The sequence below is a fragment of the Gracilinanus agilis genome, chromosome 1, assembly GCF_016433145.1.
Source record: "Gracilinanus agilis isolate LMUSP501 chromosome 1, AgileGrace, whole genome shotgun sequence".
Lineage (NCBI taxonomy): Eukaryota > Metazoa > Chordata > Mammalia > Didelphimorphia > Didelphidae > Gracilinanus > Gracilinanus agilis.
In genome coordinates this window covers 474848981-474875751 of record NC_058130.1, presented here as the reverse complement: position 1 = coordinate 474875751, position 26771 = coordinate 474848981, and the positions used below count along the sequence as shown (strand labels likewise).

The 26771-nt window shown below is 38.0% G+C and overlaps 1 protein-coding gene across 1 annotated transcript in view; it reads right to left on the bottom strand.

Annotated features, from left to right (window-relative positions):
- Positions 1-26771, bottom strand: part of PHLPP1 (PH domain and leucine rich repeat protein phosphatase 1) — a 284553-nt gene that overhangs the window by 247796 nt on the left and 9986 nt on the right. The window contains exon 2 of the mRNA XM_044665749.1: positions 25073-26771. This exon is cut by the window's right edge and continues 1 nt beyond it. Coding sequence (XP_044521684.1) covers positions 25073-26771 — 1699 coding nt within the window. The remainder of the gene's footprint in view (positions 1-25072) is intronic.

The window sequence follows — 26771 nt, the reverse complement described above, 5'->3', positions numbered from 1 at the left end:
GTCTCTAAGGTGCCTCAGGTTCTAAAAGGTTAAGTGACTTTACCAAAGACACACAGCTAATAATATCACAAAAGGTATCTGAACCCAATCTTCCTGACTCCACATTCAGTGTGGCATTCTGTCAAGACTAAGTGGTGCAGATAAAGGACCTAAGATTACTTAGTGCAGAGTGGTATAGTATAATTCTACAAAACTCAAAATCAATACCAATAACCAACCAGATTATCTTAACATCTTTTACCCAGTTGCCCTTTGGAAGATGTGATGATGAGCAAGGAAATGACTTGAAGGTTAATAAAGCTAGAGAAACAAGACGGAAGAAAAGAGGCTCTCGGAAGATCATGGTATACTGGAAAGAAGGGCCCTTAAAGTATTAAAAGACCTGGGGACAGCTAGGGGGCTCAGGGATGAAAAGATAAGCCTAGAGCCAAGAAGTCCTGGCTTCAAATGCGCCCTCAGACAACGTCCTAGCTGAGCAAGTCTCTTCACCCCCATTGCCTAGCCCTTACCACTCTTTTCTGCCTTGGAACCAATAAGCAGTATAGACTCTGAGACAGAAGATAAAGGTTTAAAAAAAAAAAATCAAAAGCCCTGAGTGCTACTACTTATTAACCTGACACTATCCAGCAAATCACAACCTCTGAAACTCATATGATTTGGGGCTGCCCTGTGGGGAGCAGATCGGAGAAGGGAGAAGCAGGAAGAGCCACCAAGCAGGAGGCAATTCTAGAAGTCTGAGTGAGAGGTGATGAGGACCTAACCAGAGAAGCTGTGTGAGAGGAAAGGACCAGAGGGATGTTAATGGATAAGACCTGACAAGCAACAGTCACACATAGGTGGGAGAAAGCACACAGAGGCGAGGATAAGGAAGAGGTGGGGAACTAAGGTAAGGCACCTGGGATGATGGAAGCCTCCTTAACAACAAGAAGGAAAGGAGGAAGAGGAGGGGTGGATTTGGGGCAGGAGATAACGAAATTCTGTTTTCCACATGTTGAGAGTGAGATGCCCATGGGATATCCAGCAGGCAGGTATAATCCGTAACTGAAGTTTAGAGTGAGGGATCTATAGAGCTGAGAGATCTCTGACCAGAAATGAAATTGAACCAAGAAGCTGGAATGTGGGACAGAAACTGTAGTGAGAAGGGAGCCCTGGGGGACATGCGCACCAAGGCAGGAGCCCAGAAGCAGCAGTGACCCGCACAAGAACATCCCGAGACAGGAGCGCCAGGAAAACCACGCAAGAGAGAATTTCCAGGACTACAAATAGTCCACAGCATAAAACCTTGCAGGGAGCTGAAAAGGGAGGAGGACTTAGAAAAGCCTTAGAAAATGGCTCCAGAGGGCAATTTTAGTTGAATGAAAAAGGATGTGAAGGGAGAGGTGGGTCAGAAGCCAGCCTAAAAGAGGCTGACACATGGTAGGTTAGTAAAGACAGCAAGCACAGATGATTTTTTTTTCAGAATTTTGAAAAATAGCTGGAGGGGTGATGGGGAGGCATGCCTAACAAATATCTTACTAATGTTTATTAAAATATATTTTATTACATTTTTTATATTTTTACATATTTTATTTTTCTTATTCACATAATGATTTAAGGTTTAAAAAGCACTTTACGTATTTTATCTCATTTGTACCTCAAAGGGGGTAGGAGGCAGGGATTGTTATTATAATATCCCATTATACAGATGAATAAATTGAGGCTTTCTCCAGGTCATTCAATAATGGAAAGGCAAGATTTTTACTTCACATATTCTAGACTTCAAGTCCAAAGTTCCATCTACTATACCACCTAGCTGCCCTATTCTAATGGAAGAACAGGAAAAACATTATCAGAACATTATCATTTCCAACAAAAGGCTATAATATATTAGTTGGACTATTCGGAGATTTGAGCTTTTTGTTATTTTTTTACATTCAATGTTTATGGATGATCCTTCATCTGTGAAGGATAGAAAAGGCTACAACATACTGCCTTTACTACAGAAAAAAAAAGTCACGTGGTATATATTCATTATGTCTTTACTTTGGAGTCATGACTTCATTACAGTGAAGCTGAAAATAAGAGAAACACTGTCATATTTCCCTGTTTCAATACTATGCTGAAAGGTCATTTCGGATTTCTATCTAAGTTTTATTGACACCTCTGAGCAGTCTTTGAAGTTTGAAGGTTCAATTATATTAGAAAACCCATTTTTGGTCACTTCTGGGTTTTCTTAGGCCTGCAGTAAAATGAAACCTGCTTTTTGAAATACATTAGTTTTTTCAACATTAAAAGAATTTTTAAATGAACATAGGGATTTTTTTATATCATTATACAGTTCTGTTGTTTAGGTTTTTTTTTTTAATAAATGAATTATCTGTCAAAGATACACTCTATTATTACACCAAGACATGGGCAATGATCTTCCCCAAAACTAAAGTGATTTTCTTTACTTCTCTGGAAAGGGATCCTTACTACCTCTAAGATCATACCAAATGTAGAAGATATATTTTAAGACTTTAAAAAGTTTTATGGCCAAATATTATATGATAGATTTGTTTGGGCAAAAGCATCTCAGACCTTGCATGTGAAATTATGCCACAGACAAGTGCAAGTGACCTCAATGTGATTTTGTGTTGTATTTAGTGTAACACATTTTAGGGTTCTTAAGTTCAATAAACTTGGATTATGTTGGTTATGTTTTTGGTTTTGGTTTTTAAACAATTTTGATAAGTGTATTTCAATATAATTGGTTTCCTTTGTACCTTATGGATTTTACTTTATTGTGCTTTAAAACATTATTCTGAAGAGTTCATAGGTTTCTTCAGGCTGTCAAAAGTGGCCATAACACACAAAAAGATAAAGAACTCCTTAAATTACATTCAAAACTCAATAGGAAGTAAAAATGTTCTTTTTATTTCTTTACTTCAGGAGTTTTTTTTTTATTTTAAATTTTAACACCTTACAAATAGAGCACAAGATAGATAATACAAGTTCACTGAGCTAATGAAATAAAATGACTAGTTTTCTTATTTTTAGGAGCATATTCCTTTTTTTCCAAATAATTGCTTTATGAAAAACAAAAATTATGCAATTTAGATCAAACATTCATTTTTCACAAAACTAGACCTAATTGGCAGAGGCACTTTTTTCCTAGTCTAATGATGGTTCAATAATAAAACCCATGACTGATTCTCTTTATCCCAATAAAGTTTGTTTTTAATTTTAATTTATAAATGTATCATCATGTTTTCTTTTATTAATGCACTTAAAATCATAATTTAGTTTCACAACCCAGGAAGAGAGGTATGCTCCTAAGGGACAGTTCTAATCATTGCAAATAAAAGCATCCATCAGTAACATTTTATATACATAAAAATAAAATCTGTGTTAAAGACCACACAACCCATCTTGACTAAATGAAAGCACCAGTCAGCCAAAAAGAGTTTTGTATTTTTTAAAGGTTATCAAATTTTTACATGTAAAACCCAGTGGAATTGTGAGTCGGCTACAGGGGGGTGGAGGAGTTTGGGGGAGAGGGAAAGAACATGAAATATGTAAGTAACTATGGGAGACTATTCAAAATAAAATAAAAATTTTAAATTAAAAAAGAAATAAAGGTTATCAAATTTTAAATCTTCCCAATAGATCAGGCCAAATCCAAGTTAACAATCTCATTCCACTCAAAATCTGCCAGTTATTTCAATACTAACTCATCCTTCTCCACCTGACTCAAATTACCCCCTAAAAGTGTCCAGAGAAGCTTCTCACTGAAGAGTTAACGTAATACACAAATTCATATGAGCAACATAATGAAGTTACAACATAATGCTTAGCTGAGTTGTTAATTCAACTATTAAATGCTCCACAGTAGTTAGAGACTGCCCAGCTGCCTGAGATAGGGAGTCAGTTCTTTACTAGAACTATCATCCTCTTTCCACTGCCCTACCACAATGATTAAAAAATTACACGGAAACGGTACTTTAAGGCTTTCCAAGAGCCTCTCCTACAATAACCCTGTGAGGTGGGTAGTACAAGTTTGACTACTCCTATTAGATAAACAAGGAAATAGCCCCAGAGAGGTGAAACAACTTCTCTGTGATCCGACAACTAGTCATGGTCAAAGCTGATATAATTAGTATTACTACTATTAATAACAGTAGCAGCTGATATTTATATAATACTTTATGGCTTGTAATGTTTAGGACATATGATCATTTGATTATTCAGGCATTCCAAGATGCCAAGTTCTATGTTAATATGCTTCAGTGATAAATAAGTGGCAGCTGTACTTCTGAAAGTACCTTTTTACCCTTCATATTCAGGCTGATAAGAGTTTCTTTTGCCTCATCTGCTTGAAGACTGAACTTAAAATTCCAGTGAAGATACCTAAGGGCCAGCTTGGGTTCACTAAGGAAAAATTGTGCCAAACTAACCTCATTTCCTTTTCTGATAAAGGCCAGGCCAGTGATAGCCCCAAGGAATGCTTTAGATAAATAGCAGCATAGAGCTGAGTAACCTCTCATTTCATGGAGCTAAACAAGAGGCAGCAATAATGGAACCAAACATGGCAGCTTCAGTCCAGAATCTGTCACCCTTCTGTGACCTGGGGCAAGTCATTCACCTCCATTTCTTCATGTGAAAAAAAAAAAAAAGACCTCTCTAATTTGGGTTGTCCTGAGGAAAAAACCTTTGGAGATGGGAGAAACTTTTCATTTAGTATTACTATTAAAGTGAACCTTTATTTCAGCAAGGCATTTGGCAAAATTGCTCAAGACATCAGTGTACTAATAACACCTTCAGCTGGTACAAAGCTGGGAATGAGAGCTAATAAAACAGGCTGGCAGAATGAAGATTGTAGACAACCTCAACAGCCTGGAACCAGTAAGAACTACGGAGTGTAACAGGTCATAGAATCATGTAATGGAAAAGCATCTTATGGATGTCTAGATCAGCTATCTTATTTTGAGGAACACTGAGGTCAGAGAAACTGGTCTGACAAGGATCATACATATTTCTTGGCAAAGCTGGGAGCAGAACTCAAGTCTCCTGATTCCTTAATTCAGGGCTCTCCCCATTTTACCATTTGCCTCTACAAGGAACAAACATAACATCATGCATTTAAATTAAAAAATAAATTGTACAAATATGGAACGGGTGAGAGACCAGGCTTGACAGTTAACAGTTTATATGAAATCAAGCTAAAGGTTTTAAGTGACTACAATCTCAATGAGTCAAATGTGATAGTTATTAATAAAGTTAACTTTTTAAGTTGCATTCACAGGAATATGAAGTCCAAACCAAGAGAAAAACAATAAACCAGGGGGGGGGTATTTTGAGACAAAAGAAAGAATGATAGAAAATCTCTTCCAAGCTCCAATCCCCCTTCCAACTCAGCCAAAGTGATTTTCCTAAAGTATAAGTTTTGGTATGTTTTTAAACCTTTCTGTCTTAGAATCAATACTGTATATTGGTTCCAAGCATAAGAGCAGTAAGGGCTAGGTGACAGGTATTAAGGGACTTGCCCAGAGTCACACAACTAGGAAGTGACTGAGGTCAGATTTGAACCCAGGACCTTGTGTCTCCAAGTCTGGCTCTCTATCTGAGCCACCGGGCTGCCCCCCTAAAGTACAGGTTTGACCATATGACCCTATTCCACTCAATAATTCCAGCAGCTCCCTATTGCCTCAAATATCAACAATGAAGTCCTTACCTTTAAACCTCTTCACCATCTGGACCCTTCCTTTCTTTCCAGTCTTCTTCTACTCTGTTCCCCACATGGACCCAACCACACTGGACTATACCAGTCACTCCTCATACAAGCACTCCATCTCTAGCCTCAGCCATTCCCTTTGCTAGGATGCTTAGCCTCCTCACTTCTACCTCTGACAATCCTTGAGTTCCTCTCTCTCAACTCAGGTGCTGTCCCGCTACAGCTGCCAATGCTCCAGCCATATCCTTTCTCTTCTGTATCTTCTATGTACTAGCTATTTACAGGCTGTCTTCCTCATTAGAACAGAAGCTCCTCATGGGTAGACCTGGTTTTGTCTTTGTAACTCTGGTATTTAGGACTCTACTGGTGTAGGGTAAACAATTACTAACTGTTGTTGACTGTTGAGTAGAACCCTTTTTCAGGGATATTAAGAACCTGAGTTAGATAGGAGGTGGGTCTACATGAACATTCAACAGCAGAATATTTGGGCACCAATCAACTCAAGCAATTGCTATTTATCAGACACTATTATAAACAAATACTATTAAAATCCTACTCCAATGCTTCCATCATGGCATGGCAATGACTCTGTAATTTCAACCAGCAAAGGCTTTGATAGGCAGGCTCAAGTAACTCCATCAAAGCTGGAAAGGCTTCAAGTACAGGACCAGCAATAAACAGACAGTCCAAAGATCAGCCTAAATAAGTTCACAGAGGTTCAGCACAAGAGTTGGTAAAGGAGTGATTGATTTTTTTTTGACCCCAGAAACTCATTAAAACAACAACTAATATATAGGAAGACTTGCATCATTAAAAGTTATCTATATATCCTTGAAATATTTCAATATTAATCTCTACACCCTTAGTCCTACTGCTAACACTTACTGTGTGACTCTGCTCTATGACTTTGGACAATAGACCAAGTTTCCTCATGAGTTCCTCCTATACAATCAAAAGCACAAGACCAAACAAAAACAAAAACAAAAAACCTTAAACTATTAAGGTTGTATAGATCCAAGTGTCACTTATAGATATCCTATAAGCCATGTGCCAAGCTTACCAAAAGACAAGCTATGAACTAGATGTTTTGACTTAGTTCTTACTTCTTTACCTATAAATATACTTCTCCTTAATCTGTGGCTAAGGCAACAGAAGTCAGTGACCATTTTGAATGCTCTGGTCCAAGCTGGCATATGACCTCAATGGCTCACCTTTCATCTAGGACATGATATTAGGTACAAAGCAATCTCTGTCCTCATAATGCCAATATCAGCATATAGCAGCTCCTGGATGCTGGTTGAATCAACTACATCTTAGTTGAATCCATAATTTCTCTTTCGTTTCATGGGACAAAAGTGGTATAGGCAGTGGCAATTGGATTACTTCATTATGGAGCAAGAAGTCATAACTGATCCAGCTTTTCCAATCCAACAAAAGGTAATGAATGTTCTCCTTTGCTGCCAACATTAATGTTGAAATTCCCCATGAAAATCAGTTTGTCAGATGTTGGTATGGCTGTAATGAGTTCATTTAGGTTCATATAAAAATCTTTCATCGTGGAAACATAGGTGCTAATGATAGCAACAAAATATAGCAGAGAATTAAGCTTGAATGATAATTAGCAATGGCATTTCCACTTGAAATGGACATGAGTATGCAGTTCTTACACTATAGTCAGGCTTGAACCTAAATATAAGAACCTCAATAATATAATAAAATTCTATGGAAAATATTTCTTAAAATTAATTGTAAGATGCAAATAAGAATTTTATTTTTTAGCATTCTTTCATCTACATTAGGGATAAGGGAAAAGTGTTAGATTTATGATTTCACTAGTACTATATAAACACCATCTTTTACATAGCCCTTTGCTTTCATAGCAGATTATATCATAATGGGCAAGTGTTTGTTTTTTAAAAGTTGACCTCATTAATACTATATAAATATCATCTTTCACAAACTCCTCTACCATTATAGCAAAGCATTTCAAAATGGGCAAATAGAAAAAAAAAGGGAATTTTTTTTAATGTCTACATACTATGTCCTCAAACTTTAAATTATGGTTTGATTTTTCTCCTCATCTGAAGTTTTTTCTTTGTGTGCGTATATACATATACATATAATTTTTAACAACAAATCATATAACTTTAGAGAGAGGAGTGTTAGAAATCATACAATCTAATCACCTAACCTACAAATCAAAGTCTAAGTTTTAAGTGACTTGCCCTTCACATCAGAGTGCTGTCAGAATCCAAATAAATACCTTTTAGACAGTAAAATGACTTTTATATATACACTTGCCCTGTCTACATTTACTGTGCCACTTCTTTTCCAACTGTTCCACACAATACTAAGCTAAAAGAACACAACCATCTGCCTATAGAAAATAAATGTAAATTGTCCCAACAAATTCCTATGTAGATTTTCTTTTAATCTGGAAGTATCAGAAACAATTTCTTTTAAATCTACCACCTGGTTTCTTTAAAGATTTTCTTTATTTGAAAAAAATCCATCAAAACTAAATTTTTAGAAAAATCCATGGCAGATATTGAAATGCTTGTATCATTTGAATAAATACAGTTCAGATATAAACAAAAATGTTGTTCAAATAAAGTTCTTTAGATAACTTCTCCACTAAATCCTCCTCTGGTGCTTCATCAAGGACAACTTTGGGTTCTCAAGGGCTATGCCACTGAAGCACAAGCTTTGCTGGGTCCTACATACTAGAAAGAACTCTTATAACTGGCTCATCAAAGACTTGTCTAGGGCCAACCATAAAAAAACTGGAAGAGGCTCATCTCCAGATTGGCCACAGGGTGATGTTTTTAGCCACAGCAACTCTAAGGTCATCTGAGTTACAGAGGAAATGAGGATCTGTATTAATGGCTAGAATACCTACAACTTTGAAATAGATCCTTGAAGTATAATTATAATAATAATAGCAACAGCAGCCACTTCTTGTTTAAACAGCACTTTGAGGTTTACACAACAACTCAAGTTATATCCCCATTTCGAAAATAAGGAAACTGAAGATCAGAGCAATTAGTGTCCATAGTCCCAAGGCCAGCAAGTGGCAGTGCGTGGCCCACCTTTCCTCACTTCAAGTTGTGTTCTCTCCAACATATTATTAGTGCATTTAATAATGTTTAATTTAAAATTTTAACTGGAACCATTTAACCCAAACACTATGTCTATAATGAACTTGTAACCATAATGAATTCTTCTCTATGTAAATGGCACTCCCTCAACTACAGCTTGCCATTTTCCTTTGGCACCAGTGTCAAATCATGGTGAATCCTATCTCTTTCATATACCCTGATAAGTTCCATTAACATCTGTGCAGATTTAAATACAAGAAAAGATGGGAGCATACGGACCAAAATGGTGATGGGGGTATTGTTTTTCCTTCCCAAATGGTCTCATATAAAACTAGTACTAGAGCCTTGTTACAGACTACATCTCCTCATTCTAGAAATAAAGCCTCATTTCTATTATTTATTTTTGATAGATTACTCAGCTACACTTGAACATCTAAGAAGCAGCAGAAGATCATGTATGACAGTTTCATCCCACTGCAATAGTCTCTGAAATAAAATAATAAAACAACTTGGACATACCATCTGGAGTGGGGGCAGGGTGGGAAATGTTACTTAAAATATCCAAATAAGTTTTTTTTAATCATTTAATTTCTCTGAATATGTTAGACTATAGTCAAATATTAAAAAGGAAATGCCATGAGACAACCTACGTAGCACGTACAATACACCTTTCTTCCTTTTTCATCTCCCTCCACAGCACCTTCAGCCCAGAAAAAGAACCAGAGGAATTTCAGTGAAACAATAAGTGAATCTACCTTGGAAGTTTTCTAGAGTCATGAACACAAATCTTTCATAATAAGAAGACATAGGATCATAGATTTAGAAAGAAAGGTTAGAAGAGATTTTAGAGGTTGTGTAATCTAACTCTCTTGTTTTAGAGATGAGATGATTAAGGCCCCTAAAAGGGAATTGATTTGGTCCAAGTCACATGTATGAGATAAAAGTGACACAAGGTCTGTTTCTCCTAATTAATCTAACAGCCACATTTATTAAACAGTTATGGTTTGCAAAAGCACTTTTCTCACAATCCTTTGCATCAGATATTACATGTATTATTTTAACCATATTGCAGAAGTCTGAAGCTCAAAGAGCTTAAATGATTTGATTAAGCCCCCCACAGTTAGAAAGGAGAAGAGGTGGAGTTCAAACTAGATGTCCTAATTCCAAGTCTAATTTTTTTTCATCATGTTCTTCTGCTTATCAATACTATAGAAGAGGGGGGGAAAAGGTTTAAAACTACCTTTTATAACCATAAGTTTGATTTAGAATAGTCTCTACTTGTGCATTTTATTCTCCTTAAAGCATAAAATTAGTTTAGCTATCCTAGCTTCATGAAGTCAAAGGATTTAATTCTAGTGGTGGGTTAGCACCTTACTGTGTGTTAGGTAGGTCATGGACATACAGAGATGAAACAAGCCTGGTCTCTTCCCTGGAGAAGCTCATATTCTAGTAGGGATCCTATCTCAGTCCATCACAACAATTAAGAGAGGATCTTGCAAAAGTAAAATGTATTAGATAAAAAGTCTTTTATTATGGCCTGGGTATTTGGCTGATTTTTGGTTTGGTCTGGATGTTTGTTTTGTTTTGGATTGGGGAGGGTGGTCAGAAGGATCATCAAACTCTTGTGGGGAAGATGGGAAACAAGGAGCAGTAAGGGAAAGGACAACAACCTTGGACTCTGACAATAGGAAAAGAATGAGGACTAGGGAGAAAGCATAATGGTCCTTCAGAAAGGCTGCCCACCTACATCGCTTTCTCCTAATATGTACCAAATCCCGGGGCATTTCATTAAGGCAATCTTTGGGAATGAGTTTTATGGAAAGGAGTTTCTTATTCAGAAGCATCTGTTTGGTTTCCCATCTCAGATTATATAAGCAAGGAGGCTCTAGGTATTGTCCAGGGGAAACTCAAAACAAATTAGACAGGAAGTATGCATATGGAACAGGATAAGGCAGAGGAAGAGGGGCAGAGAGGCACCCTGTGACCAAAGAAAAGACATCCTACCACATCTTATGGATCCCAAAGACCTATAACAATCTAGACTTTCTGGACTATTATGGAGGAATAAGAAAAAATACACAAGTATAACAGAGTACCATTTACAATATAACAAATACCTGAGAGGTCCAAAATAAGTGGTAAACACCTGAGAAGAAAGAGCTAAGGTAACATTGGGAGCTATGGAAGATTTCAACAAGGAGCTGATATAAAATTGGGCTCAGGGAAGAGAAGGATTTCAGAAGGGAGCCACAGGATAACAATACAAGGTAGGACTGATCATCTAACTCTGGCGTGTGCATATCCAGGTATTCTGGAAACCTCAAAACTCCATCAGGATTTGATCATCTAAGTGACAACAAAAGATGTTAAAGCAGTACTTCTGTTCCTTTTTAAGTTTTGCTGTATAAAAACTAACAGTCTACTCCAGAAACAAGGAAATTTGGAGCTTTGTAAACTCAGAGCTAACCAAATATTGTGGTCATCTAATAAGTTATCTTACCATAAAAGCTTACTCAGAAAAAGCTATAGTCATTCTATTTGGATGGCAACCTCCTCTTTCTTCTGGTTTTCATCTTTCACATTATCCTTCAATAAATGTGCTAATGGTCTGGTGAATTGAAGCTCAACATCTCTTCTCTCCTGCATTAGGATTACCCTTCTCAGTTCATCCATATAGGAAGTAATGCAAAGGATGCTGGATTGGAAGCCAGAGGCCCTTCCTGGGATGAGTTCCACTTCAATCACTTCCAAGTGACATGATCGAAGGCAAGTTACGTCCCCTCTTCCTTTGGGCCCAAGTTCATTCCATTAAGTGGAAATAAGAAGACTTGGATTACCTATATCAAAGGGTTGTTGTGAGAGCTAAAGGAGACAAAATTGTATGTAAACTAATTCAAACAGACCATGAAAAGTTCAAGATACCAGAAGAAAATGTAACAGACATTCAACTAGAGCACTATTAATCATCCTTCTGGTTAAAGAATCAGAAGATCACAGAAAACCTAAATCTGATCCTTTCATTTTACAGATAAGGAAACTGAAGCTTGAAAAGGTCATACAGGCAATAATTAAAGCTATAATTTTAATAAATAATCTGACTCCAAATCCAGTGGGTAGTCCACTACATTATACTGTCTGATACAGCTGACAAATGGTACAAAATTGGTCTTTTTTTAAATTAACTTTTCTCATTTAACGAGTATTTTTCCCCTCCTCCTGCACCACCACTCCCCTATTAAAAAAAGAAAAAGAAAACCCTCATAACAAAGATGCGTAATCAAACAAAATAAATCTCCACATCAGCCACGTCAAAAAATGTATGTCGCCTTCTGTGTTTGAGTCTACTGCCTCTCTGTAAAGAGGTAGGTAGAGGTAGCATTCTTCATCGCTGGGACTCTGGAATCATGGTTTGTCATTGTGTTTTAGTTGGTCCACCACCAGTTCTTTACACAAGCAAAAAGAAAAAAAAAAGAGAAAGATAAATAGCTATAGTGAATCACAAAAAGGAAGTAAAATAGTCAAGCTCTCAGAGAAGAGCCGAATAGTTGAACAGTTATTGATCAAGATATACTAGCCTAGGGCAGCTGGGTAGCTCAGTGGATTGAGAGTCAGGTCTAGAGACGGGAGGTCCTAGGTTCAAACCCGGCCTCAGACACTTCCCAGCTGTGTGACCCTGGGCAAGTCACTTGACCCTCATTGCCCACCCTTACCACTCTCCCACCTAGGAGCCAATACACAGAAGTCAAGGGTTTAAAAAACAAAAACAAAAACAAAACAAAAAGATATACTAGCCTACCTTTGATGTAAAGTGAAGTAAATAAGATAAAAAAGTATAGAATAGTCTTCAGGGAAATTTGGAGGTAAAAAAGAGAGGAAAAGGCTATTTTAAAAAGGTCAAATAAGAAATGAATAAAAGGATTGGTGAATTGCAAGGAATAGCCCAATTTTCAAATCATAAAGTATGAATTTGTAGAGGATACAATCATTAAAATCTCCTGACTTTCCAGCAACATTCCAGCACCCCACAGCAAGCACATGGTCAAGAATTCAAGCTGATCCACAGGTGGTTCCACGACTTAATAGGTTGGATTGAAAATCATTGGCAGAGAAAATGAAGAGAATCCATGCAAACTGATGACATCTTAGAGATGGTACATGGTTCCTGGGAAATTTCCATTCTTAAAGCCCACATTCACAAAATACCCACCATCTGCTGCTCCCCAACAGCAGCAATAGCAAGAGGCTGACTAGGAAACTTGAGAAGCAATTCAGGGATCAAGAGGCCATGTGTCACTGATTAAATAGTCCTGGGTCCCTTAACACCTTACCTTCTATTATAGAAGGAATGGAGCTGACTTAGCATCCTGCTCCCTTCCTAATGCCATGGGCTTAAGTTGCCCCCACTAGCACTGCCAGCTTCCAAAAGCACAAAGGGATTCTTCTAGGGTTATAAGTAATTCCCAGCGTCATGTATACTAAGAAATGGGGGTTTTTCAATCACAAAGATTGTATGTTTGGCAGCCATATCAAGCATCTTATAAAGGAAGAGGAAGGAAGTACAAAAGGACAGGGAGGGCTCAAATATGGCACATTTGACAGAGAACTTCTTCCTCCCTCTTCTTAGCGATGTCATATAAGATTCACTAGAATTTGGTAATTAAAAGTTGGAAACCTTGTACCTAAAAAGTCTCAAGGGAGATTTAAAGCATTCGTTAATAATTGTTGGGTTTTTTTTTTTTAATTAAATTGCTTCCAGGCCCCACTCTCAACCTTTCTAGAAAGGGAGGGGAAGAGTGACAGGGACCCAATTTGTTGAACATAGCACCATTTATTCTTTCTAATCCAGAAGACTTAAATTTTTATACATGACTGACTGTCAGCTGCACCCCAGTCACATCACTAAAGGAACATTCCCATTAAGGAATAATTTTCCTCTGTGTTTTTGCATCTAGAGTACATATTCTATATACCACATGCAATGAATTTTTATTCCCTTTTTGTTTCTGTGTTTTTAAAGCTTCTTTTATCTTATGGAAAAGGAATAGCAAGCCCTAAGGAATTAATTGATTGGATCCCTTACTTCCACCCAACAAATGTTATTTAGCTTAAGGTAAGAGATTAATTTGAAATTCAACCCAAGGTAAAGGGAAATGTCTTTCTCACTCCTAACATACCTATTTATAGTCACAGATGACTAACTATAGTAAAAGCAAGGGGTTTCTTTTTTCTGTTTTTTCTTTCTATTTACAGGGAAAAGGAATTTGAAGCACTGGCAATTTTCATGAAAAAGACTTCTGAAATTTGGTACAGAAAGGAGGCACTAATAAAATCATATTGAGTTGTTTAATTTGTTGTTGGTTTTTTTTTTTAACCCTTAACTTCTGTGTATTGCTAGGTGGAAGAGTGGTAAGGGTGGGCAATGGGGGTCAAGTGACTTGCCCAGGGTCACACAGCTGGGAAGTGTCTAAGGCCAGATTTGAACCTAGGACCTCCCGTCTCTAGGCCTGACTCTCATAACACTGAGCTACCCAGCTGCCCCTTGTTTTATTTGTTTTTTAATCATTGTCAAGGTATAGTTGCGTACATCTAACTAAATGACTTAAATGTTATAAAGTATTGTTCTGAGGAAACAAATATGTTCTTAATGCAAGAGAATAGAAAGAATAATCATACATGTATACATACATATATATGTACTGAATTTGCTTTAAAACTCCAAGAAAGCTAAAAGTAAACTTTTTCATCTTGGGTTTTATACCTAAAAATACTACTACTAATAAAACTAGTATAAGCTATCATTTTTTCTTTCTAATCAAATATAGCTTGCATTTCAAAACACTAAACTCTGTCTAACATTTCTCCTCCTCTCAGCCAAATATACATTGTTAAAAGTTCAAATCCCCCTCTATATGAAAGTATCATTAATGAAATCTAATTTTCCTCTGTGCAGTTAAAATGTCCATCTGTTCCATTAGAACATTAGAAGTCTCATACAATCTGTCAAAGTGATATGCAACCTCTTAAAATCATTGGCCACACTGCCAAAAAAAAAAAATTGAACTGTCTTGATGTGAAAGAATGACCCAATATTGTTAAAAATGTTCATCAATTTGTTTACAATCTTTTCATTTAACCTAGTAAAAACAACGAGAACTCTAAGCCAATATACAGAGGCATGAAATACTAGAAAGAATACTGGATTGGAAATCCAACCCTGTCCCTACACCCCCTGCTTTGTCAGTAGTCCTGTGTTACCTAATGAGCATGGGAAGATGTCTGCTTCTGCTCCCACTCCCCTGACGGCCAGCCCAGGAGATTTGGCTCTTTGACCAGCTTCTGACCCCAGAGACTAGACTTGCAACACAGTATCAACCTTCTCTCTTCCTAAGAGTTTCCACTTTCTCACTTCAGCCATGCGAAAAGAGGTGAGGGGACAAATGATAACAAGAATTCATATTCTGCAAGTTGGGTCATCAAATTGCTACTTCCTCTACCAAATGGGTCTATCTCTAAGCATTCCCAGAAAAGAGTATAACCATATATATACAGTACAAAACTCACATTTTACTCCCATTATAGAATACCAAAATGGAGTTAGGAAAGAATAGATCAAATCTCTGATCCAACACACTTCAGAAGAAAAGCTCTCTCATTACCAAAAGAAATACTATTCAAAAGAAACATTGCTAGAAATATATCTCTAACCACACAGTACTTGAAGAAGAAACAAATTCCTATATACACAACTTCTCCTGGACAAGAACCAGCATGGATGCTTGATTAGCTGTATGACTTCAGTCTGGTAAGCCATTTCCCCTCTCAGGGCCTGTGTCTTCAACTGTAAATTAAAGAAGAATAGACATTCTATATTACAGTTAAAATACTTAAGGAATACAGTTCATACTTTCCTTTACTCTTTATGGGTCTTCAGTAAGTGTCAAGAATTAGGGAATGTAAACCCAGTTGTTCTAACATGTTATGAACTGAAGTAGCCTTATGAAGAAGCAACAAGAACAAAATAAATCTCTTCCCCCAGGGGGAAAACTTGGGTGATTTACTGAATGAGATTTTGAATAAAATTTAGCAATTCTCAATTATCTCATCCACAAAAGCTGAGCAATTTTTTACTATCTGGTTAATTACATATGTATGAGTTTTATACACAGACATGTATATGTGCATATATACATATATGCATTTAAAAATAAAAACACTTTATGTGGTAAGAGTTCATAGTTTCTTATGATTCTCTTCCCTTTTCTTTGTGTATTAAATTGAATTCATAATTTAAAAAGATTGTATTTTAATTACCTCACTCAAATTTTATATTTCTAATTAGATTCATAGTTCTAGTAATGGGCCTCTCTGAATTTATCAGAATTAGTCCTCAAACAGACACTCAGTGACCAGGGCCATACTCTAGTTTGGTAGAACTTGCCAGATCTTGTGATCCAAGGATTAACCCCCACACCAATTCCCAAAGCTTTGAGTAGATTTTACACATATCATTAAGATACGAATCACATAACACCATCACCATTAATATAATTGGCAATTCAACTTTTAAAAAAAGGTCGTGGTATGAGACGATTGTAGAAAGAAGTCCTGATTGAATAAGTTGTGGTATATGATTGTAACGGAACACCACTGTGCTATATAACAAATGATGAGGATGATTTAAGAAAAACCTCCAAAACATAAACTGATGCAAAATGAAGTGAGTAGAACTAGGTAAAAACATTGTACACACAAAGCAACATTATATGAGGAACTTTTATGAATGGCTTAGCTATTTTTAGCAATATGACAATTCAACACAATACTCCAAGGACTCATAATGAAAAATGTCATTGCCTCCAGAGAAAGAACTGATGGAGTCTGAATGTAGACTGAGACATACAATATTTCACTTTATTTCTTCACTTATGTTTGAATTTTCTTTCACAAAATGACTAATATGGAAAAATGTTTTTCATATTACACATGTAAAATCTATAGCAGATTGCCTGTCATCTCAGGGAGGGGGGGCAGGAGAAACTGGGTGAGAATTTGGCTCAAACAAAAAAAAAAGGTTAAAAACCGTTTTTTCATGTAATTGAAGGAAACAAAAGATTTTAAAAGGGAACTCGAAGTTAAAAGAAAATCTGACATCTTATACTCTAAATCTAGGATTATGAGTCTATTTCACTATTAATGCAGCATTTAAAAAATACTCTGCAGCAGGTATTTTTAATGATTTTTTAAGGAATTTAGCATGATATTATAAGCAAATGCTGAATTTAGAGTCAGAGGACCTGGATTTGAATTCTGACTCTGCCACCTATATGACCTTGAGCAATTCACTTAATCTTTCTGGGTCTCAGCTTCCTCCTCTGTCAAGTACAGATGTTAGATGACATGACCCCAAAGGTCCCTTCTGGCTCTAAAGCCTATGATAATAGGCCTATGATAACTAGGTAAAAATTACTAGGACATTGCAAAAAAAGTTTCCCACAATTGGCTTAGCATTTTCAGTGTGTAGTTTCACAGAAGGGGATCACAAGATTATAGCTCTTGAAATGCAAGAGACTTCAAAGGACATCTTATAGATGAGGAAAATGAGTCCTAGGGAAGAAAACTGACTTACCCAATAGGAAGTGAATGCCATTTTGTTGTGAACAAATTCAATTTCCAAAAAATAAGTAAAAAATTATTAGGATTTTTTAAAGCACAGAATTCACAAATACAAATTCTTACATAAGCTAAAAATAAAGCATTTTTATTATTTTCCTATTTGGAACCTCTGGGTTCCAAAGATATATTATGAGATATCTTTGTTGAGAGGGGAAAAATACAGTACTCAGAATCAAAAGACCTCAACTCAAGTCTCCGTTTTACCACTTTAAATAACTGGTTTCTTGTGCATATCACTTTAGAATCACAAGCCTCAATTTTTTTACCTGCAAAATGTCACACTTGCACTACCACGTAGGACTGTTGTGAGTATATGTTTCAAAAGTCACTTCTACAGATATTTTTACTATTACTGTAGCTTTAACAGCCAAATGGAATGTTAGGATTTGGCAGCTGGCGCTGGCAATTTTTGAAAGAACATTGAGGAGAGTAAGAAGAAATGTTTTGAGAGAAACTATGGAGAGAAAAGAGGGTGAGAGGGAACTTCTCTGCTGTTAGAACTGTTTTAAATGTTATTTTGTGAAAGAAATATTACAAAGAGAATTTTCTGAGGAGTTCTGGAAACTTCAGAGTAAAAGCTTGAGAGACAATGAAGACATTGCTTATTTATCTATAAAGACTGGAAAGAAACTGAAGAAAGAGAGTTCAGAAGAAGAGGGAGAAGGCTTATTTTTTGATGGAACTCTAACCTTTATTTTGAAAAATAGAGGAAGAGAATTCTTAAGAAGAGACTTTGGTATCTTGAGTAAACTAAATGGTGGGACTATATTTTCAGAAGGAAAAGTGATCTCCAGTTATACTGGTATTATGACATGGCTCTCTATGTGTGATCTTTCTCACAACTTAAAAATTGTAAATATTTATGTCTTTGTTTTATTATTAATTTAATCACTGATATATTACATATTTAGTATTTCCAGTACTTGTTGAATTTTAACACATAAAGGAAATTAATTTATGCAAATATGAATTAACTACAGTTGGGAAAGGTTACTCCAGTTCATTAAACAAATAATATTTCAGGAACCGGATGGGAACACGAGTTTAGCAGACTGAGAAATGTCAATATCTCACTAATTAATGAAAACATACAAACATATCCCTGGATTATCCTATATATCAGGAAAAAGCTAAATATGCAATCAAGTCAAGTAAAGTTAATTGACCTATATAACTTTGTTCCAAGTGGGAAGGGTAGGAAGAGGCATCCCTTAATTCCTGCTTTGTGAGAATCAAATGAAATGTCTGGCATTCAAGGCTCTCTAAAATGTGGAGATCTTAACTTTCTTTACCTAATAAAACTTCTTCTTGTACACATCCAAATTGGACTACTCTGAAGAATGCAACTTTCTCTTACCTACATACTTCTCTATCCCCAGAATATTCCCTCCACTCCACCTTCAGTTATTGAATGCCAACCCATCCTTTAAAGCCAAATAAATACCACTATTTCATGACCTCTCCCCTGCTCTCTTTCATCTGTGAAGATCTCACCCCTACACATAGCATTTTGCAATGTACCTAACATAACTATTACATGACAAAATTTACTACGGTTTCAAGTCAAGTATCAATCTTACTTACCACTGTGATACAAGCTTTGCCACAAGTAGCAGCATAGGAAATATATTTTATATTCCATAATCAGATATGCTATTATTTTAAAGTTCTCTACCCATCCTCAGCACAGTACAATATAGTACACAGCAAAGGTTTAGTAAATGTTGTTCAGTGACTATTATCTTTAGACTTGAATTAAAAATAAAATGGGAAACTTGGTCATTTCTACATGCTACAAATAATCTACAATCATTTAATTGCTACAAATAGATACATAAGTCACTCAGTCAATACCAATTTCTATCCCAAAACACAACTTCCTATTTCACATCTAAAATTAAACGTTCAAATCACTAATGAAACAATGGAAAAGGAATTGAGTTGGAAGACAAGAGGACATAGATTCAATTTCTAGCCCTACCACCTGTCAATGCCTTGAGTGACTTTAGGAATATGCTTAACTCTGCATTCATCTATAAAATGGAGGAGATTATACAGATGACCTCTGCTGTCCTTTCCAGTTCTAAAATCTACTAGAAAGTGATTTTCTCACAACAATATTGAAACAGGTGGTACAGATATTATTTTCCCTACTTTACAGATGAAGAAATTGAGGTACAGAGTCAGTATGACTTCCTCAATGTCATATAACTAATAAGTGGGAAAGCCACAATTTGAACACTCGTGTTATTTAACAAAAATATCATAAAATCCAAATCAAGGCTGATCTTTCCAGTTTCTTGAATAGTTTCAAATATCTGACTTTACTATAGCTGGGCCTATGAAAATGAGAGTAAAATATATGTGGATTACAAAAAGTGCACAAGCTGAAGCAGAATATACCCCTTCAAACTTTTACAGAAGTTCTAGTATTTATTCCTCAGAATATGCTCATCTTTGGCTTTTCAAAGAACAAAAGAAGAATATGAAGCCAAAGACACTCTACAATGTTAATCCAGCTTCTTCAGATTAAAAACCCCTTTAAAAAAGGCCTTCTTTTTCCCCAAGGATTCTTAAGCTGCTTTAGACATTTTGATGTCATCTTTCTCCCTCTTGAAATGCCAGGCCCCTTTAAATGAACTGTTTTTCTATTGAGTGACTTCAGGATTCCTCAGCCTCATAGAACAATTAAACCCTTCTCCTGTCCAGCTAGAATGTTCAACCCTGGAACATAGCAAAAATCATTCATCTAAAATGCTTCATTTGACAGATGTCTTATTAATTCATTTCAAAACTAGAGCAGGAGATGCCTCTGAAAAGAAAAATAAAATCATCTATTCAAAGAAAGCTTTGCCCACCCTCTTAAGGACTGCTCACCCAAAAAATGCATCTAGTTTCTCTAGCCCAGGAGGAACTGATGATCACATGAAACAAAGATACTAATGGAAGGTGGCATCTGAATCTCTTGCCACTGGAGAAATGTCCATTTAAAAAACCATCATTACCTCAGTGACACCAACACTGGGGGGGGGGGGGGTGGGAATCACATAGAAATTATCATTCAGTTGCTTAACAGATTGTAATGTGCTTCTGTAGAAAAAACTCTGGACTAGGTATTGAGAACAAGAGTCAAGACTGGTTCAGCCAATTACTTTCATTACAATGAAGGACTACAACATGACATTCTAGTTAGGAAGAGATATCCAAAATACCCTATCTGGATAAGCCTCTTTTCCTCTCCCATAATTTTCAAATAGCATACAGTTTTCATTGTAAATGTTTTTAGTACCTTATCATAAATAACATAGCTCTTTCTCTCTCTACTGGTGGTTGACTTGTTGCCACAACTTAATGTTGATGACTGAATCGTCACTGAATATCCACACAAATATTGCTTAATTTTCAAATGAACTGCTACTTCTGATCTACACAGACTTAAATCCTTAAGAATCTGATCAGTATGAATACTCTCTCCACTACAGAAGATCAAAACACCACTGCAACTTAGTACAAGATTTTCAAGAGTAGTAGTGGTCCCAAAATGTATCACCCTCAAGCCAACATGGTGAGGAGCCTCTTTAGGCTCAGTTCAGCTGACTGTCAGACAAAAAAGGCTGTCAATAAGCCTACACTCAAAGCTCTTCCAACTTGGTAGAACCTGACAGAGCTTGTGCAGGCATAGCCTCTGATCACCAAAGTCACCACCATGGCAAGGTCAAGCCCAGAATGGTGTTAGCATAACAGAGTTAAACAAGTTTAACAAATGCAGGTCTACTTTAACAAAATTAAAAAACTAAAATCTTCACACCACCTAAAATGTCAGGATGACTGTAACCAAAAGGTCCATTCAGGGCCTCTAATGTCTATTTGTTCCCTTGAATAATCATTTTTAAAAGTTGCATTGTAAAAATGAGCATGCGTGCATAAGAAATACCACTTGTAACTATAAGATAACCTCACTATCGTGCAAGCATAAATAGCAGATTTTTCTGAACATTTTTAACTTAATGAATAATTAAATGCTAGAAAAATATGAAATTGGGCATAGTTTAGTAAAAAGAAGATTCAACTAACTACTCATTGGAACACCTGTGTTCTATTCTCAGCTCTGCTATGGACATATAACCTAAGGCAAGATAGTTGAATCTCTCTAAGCATGAGTATCTCCAGCTCTAAAAAAGGAATGATACCTGCTCTTCCCAACTTCACTAGGTTTTTGTAAGAATGACATAAGATATGTGAACACATTTCTAAGAGTTGTCATGGAAAGACAACAAAATCCAATGTCATCATTGTTATGGATAAGAAACAATAGTGGTAAAGGAAAAGAAAGAATGCACTTTAGCAAAGATGGATTAAAAACCTTTGTTCTTAAAATTAAAAGTCTATTCACCACATGCTGGTGTCACATGTTCATACTGTGTTATCCAATAGTACCATAATTACAGTCATAAGAACGTGAGTCAATATTACTGCTTAAAGATGAAAAACATCTTCTAGGTTTCCATATATCTAGTGTAAGATTTTGTAATTTCCAGAAGGGTGAAGAGAGGAAACAGGAGAGGTAAAGATATTCACTTCAGAGCAATCCCAATGAGTCACACATCAAAATGCCTGGTACAAATATTCGTTACACACAATGGATGGGCTGTCAACACCATTTCTCCTTGTTAAAACTTGAACTGAAATAGCTAGAATTTGGCTTTGAAAATGCAGTGAAAAGTAGCTCTATTCTGAAAAAGAAAACATATGGCTTAATGTTGCTCCAATATTTATTTCATCAACAGGCTCTTAGTTCTAATTGCTTACAGCATTCTAATCACTAATATTTATGATTCCATAAGTTATGCCAATCAATTTTCATTTATGTAATTTTATAGTATGTATGACAATTCTTTCAGGCATGATTTTAAATAACATGATTTTAAAAGGTAACACAATTTTAAAACATCTTTCAAAATGACAAGCTAATATCTGAACAGCTTTTACACATAGCAACTTCAGATGAAAAAATGTCACATTAAAAGAGTGTTGTCTTTTAAATCAACTTAGAGAATGATTGCTTAAAGGTTTAACTTTTTTCAAAGTAGGTTTTCATGAACAATACTACAATTAGATAATAGAGGCCTTCAAATCTATTGAAGAAATTAATTTGATCCTTCCAATATTTAAATTGAAATCCTAAAAATCATCTTACATTGATTGATAAGAATACTCTGGTTCAGTTCGTGCAAAGCAACATAGAAAAATAACTTAATTAGGTTAACCTAAGAGACAGAAAATTCTCAAGCAATAAATTTTAAGATTAAATTTCTTTTAGTGATAAGCTGCTTAAATAGGGAATTTTTTTAATGTTTGTAGGTTCTCAAGTCTCTTTAATCCCAACTATATAAACAGAAAGAAAACACTGCTATTTAATCATGAAGTACAAAATGAAGCTATGAAGAATTATTTCAGCAACAGCAGCTGAATTCTCTCGTTCTCTTTGCAAAGCAAGTTATTCAGAAGAAATATTGAAATTTGCCTATTTATACCTTTGCAGGAAAAAAGATTGTAATAACATAAAACACTGCCTGCCCTACCCTATGATACTTAGCCCACCTAAAGCCTCCCTAAGACATAGGGCTGAGGGTCACCCCTACTCTGAGATGACTTAATAGCAAGCTCTTTTTATTTTTCAACAACTTAAACTGAAACAAGTGTTATTATAGAGAATTCCAGTGTATTCACTTTTATGATTTTTTTTTTATCCAAAGCAATTTTGACTTAAGTGGGGGAAATGTCAAGGAAAAAAATAATAAAACTCAGGAAAAAGGATTCATGAAAAATCTGGCAACTTCTTTATCTTACTGACTTAAGACTGGCACCAAATTCATGGTTCAATGTAGGGTGTTGACATCAGTAGATCAGTATTAATACTTTCAATAAGGACCAAATAATGTAAAACCCTTACAATATTTTGACAAAGCAGTAGTTCTAAATGGTTAAATTTAAAATACAGAATACCTATGATTTAGAGACATTTGCTCATTATATTTATTTTGACCATGAGACTGACTACTCCAGAGTAACACTGGACATGTTTTTGCTCCAATAGCAATGTTTAATGCTTTGATAAAGTAACAATATTTCACTAATTCTATGAAAAACAGGAAAAAGAGATGAACTGCTATCTTGAGTCAAGAAAAAAAAAAATCACCCAATTCCTAACCATTAAAGAACTTCAAAAGCGGAGTGTTTTGTTTTATTAGTTATCAAACTTTTGAAAGGGACTTCATTCAAGTAAGACATTAGCTTCAGAAAAACTATTTACTGTATTTTCCTTTTTAAAGTAGAACATAATGAATCATTTTAGAAAAACGTTAATCAAACTCAGTGGGAGGAATATCTCCCTAGTTTGGCCACTTTTTGTCAATTGAGCAGACCTAAGCGTCAGACCTAAAAACCAATTGGGGGCATAAAAATTGTTGCGAATTTTAATATTTAACAATATAGGAATGAGAAGAGTAGTTAGGATATATGGAACTACCCATCATACATTAAATACTAGCAATACTAGTAAAGTATTGGGAAGTTGGCAGGGAAAATCTCTTATGCTTTAGTTGGATATGCTAATAATGTAACTTCTCATTGAGAAACAATCTCTCAGACTAGAGAAAAGATGCATATGGTTTATACATAAGCCACAAAAATGTCAACTAAAATGTTCTATGTTCATCCCTTCCAAAAGTCAGCATCCCCACTAAGTTTTCTTAGCTAAAAATGCAACGCCAGTCAATCTGAGACTGCATAGAAGAGAAGGGGCATCAAATCCAATCTGAGATGAGAAGCAGGTGAGCCTGCTATTCATTCCTTCATGGGATTCAAACATGATCTGTGGACCTAGCTACCTATGCCAAGTTTCTGTGGAAGATTTCAATGGTCAGTTCTCAGGACTAAAACCACCAAGGAAGAAACTAAACAAGAAACAGGAAGAAAGAGCTAGCCTAATCATTTTAAACAGCAGGATCAAACCTGAAATTGGAGTAGTACAAGGAAGATGAAGGGAAAAAAATGTCAACAAAAAGTGATTAGGTGAACAAAATAAAATGCCAGGGGCAGAGCGAGTGTACTGAAGTTTCTTTGGAATGTCATGGGCATGGGTGAGTGGCAAGCAAAAATCAATTCACATATATGTGTTTATTTTCTATAAAATGGAAGTGCATAAAAATAAAATGATAGAGGAAAGCTTCTTGAAATCAAAAACTGACTCATGCCTGCAGAACGAGGAAAGAAGGGTCCAGAGGGAAAACAACCTAAACATTAAATACACTGTTGCATCAATGTAGCACACCTACTTCTGTAATTAAGACACCCTCTTCCCCAACCCTCAGCACTTTGACTAAAACCTTAAAGATTAAGAAATTGTTCGTATTAACAGCTTTGAAGAAACAATGGATGAAAAACACACCGGAGTTGTTGCATTTATCCTTAGAAAAGTTGCTGCACTCGGGATGGGAGGGAAGGGAACTTGTAACATTTCTTTTCCAGTAAAACAGGTTCATATCTAATACCATGAGGGTGGTGTCTCGGAGTCAGTAACCCCAGGGAGCGAGGTCCCTTTTCTTACCTGCATAGAAGCGGATGAGGCACCCAATCTCCGAATCCATGCCCTCCTCCTGCACCCTCCACAGCTCCCTAAATCCCAGTTGGAAGAGGTAGTCATTTTGAATCTGCAGTGGCTTCTCGTGTGCCTCCAGTCGACGGGTAGTCTCTCCGTGAAACTGCACATATAGGGTGGGCATCGGGGCGGTTTTATCCGCTGCTCCTCCGTGCCCAGGCGGCGACAGCTTTCCCTCTCCACTAATTCCTCCTGCAGTCGCCTTCTCCAGAGGCCCATCCTGGGAGACCCCATCCCGGCTGTCCACCCCCTTCGGGGATTTCGGTGGCGACTGGGCCGGGGCAGCAAGTGAAGGATGTAGTGGCGGGAAATCGCCGGGGTTCTCTGATTCCGGCCCGCCGGCCCGAGGCGAAGCTGAGCCGCCAGGTTGATGGACAAGGCCCGACCCCTCCGTCAGTGCCGGGGCAGGGGCCGGGGGGGCTGGAGTAGGAGCAGAAGCAAGGGCAGGGACTGGGACAGAATCGGCCTCCAGCTCCTCGGAAGAAGAGGAGCTGCCGCTGCCGCCGCCGCCGCCGCTGCTGTAGGGGTCCAGCCGGTCGGACACGCTCTCTGCGCTGGGGCTCAGGCTAAAACTCTCGGTGTCCGAGGCCGGGCCTCCTACCACGCCGTCCACCGGCCGCAGGTCACCCAACAGGGAGCCGGGGACCCCAGCGTACAGATCGCTGGGGCTGAAGTCCGAAGCGGGGCTGGTGTGGGTCAGACATCCCACAAATCTCCCCGTACCGCTCCGGAGCTGTAGATCCCCCGGGGGCGTGCGCGGTTTCCCACCGACGGCAGGCTCCCCCGGCTCCCCCAGCCCATTTTTCCTCGTCTGCTGCTCCCCTGGCCCATCTTCAGGTGCTGTCAACCCGAGCCCAGAGCTGATGGTGTCCGGGCCTCGGGCCACTAGCCCCCCGCAAATGCCGGAGGGATCGCCCCCATGACCCGCCACCGGGGCGTCCAGAGCAGGTCCCACCCAGCGCTGCCCGGGCCCCGGTTGCGGCTGGAGCTGGGCTGAAGGCGAGGGCCCCTTGCCCAGAACCTTCATCACCACGCCGCCGCCGCCTCCGCCTTTGTGCCCCAGCTGCAGCAGACGGGCCGCCACCTCGCCTGCCGTGGTGTCCAGCGTGCAGAGCACCGGGCGCAGGTAAGTCGAGGCCATGTGTCGGTCGAAGACGTGAACGCAGCCCCGCTGCAGTTGGTGCCTCACCCAGTCCCGGTCGGACGGCTGCAGCTGCATCATCTGTCGATGCTTCAACAGCAGCGTCTTCCTGTCCAGGCTCCGGGTGCACAGCGACGCTGAGGCCGAGCAAGAGGCGGCCAGGCTGGCGGCGCTGGAGGAGTGGGTGGCGGCGGCGGCAGCCGAGGAAGAAGAGGAGGAGGAGGAGGAGGAAGAGGTGGCGGCGGCGGACAGATTCCTCTTCAGCCGCCCTCTCCGGAGGAGCAAGGAGTTAGCGCCGCTGCCCGCCCCGGGGGCCGGGGGAACCCCGTTGGCCGCAAGCAGGGGCGCCCCTCTCCTCCTCCTCCGCACCGTGCCCCCAGCTTTGCCCGGCAACGGCCCGGCGGGGGCCTCCTCCCCGGCCCCGCCGCTCTGAAGGAATAGCACGTTCGGAGTCCCCGGAGGCAGGGGGCTCTCCGGACTCCGGCCACCGCCCCCCGCCGCCGCCGC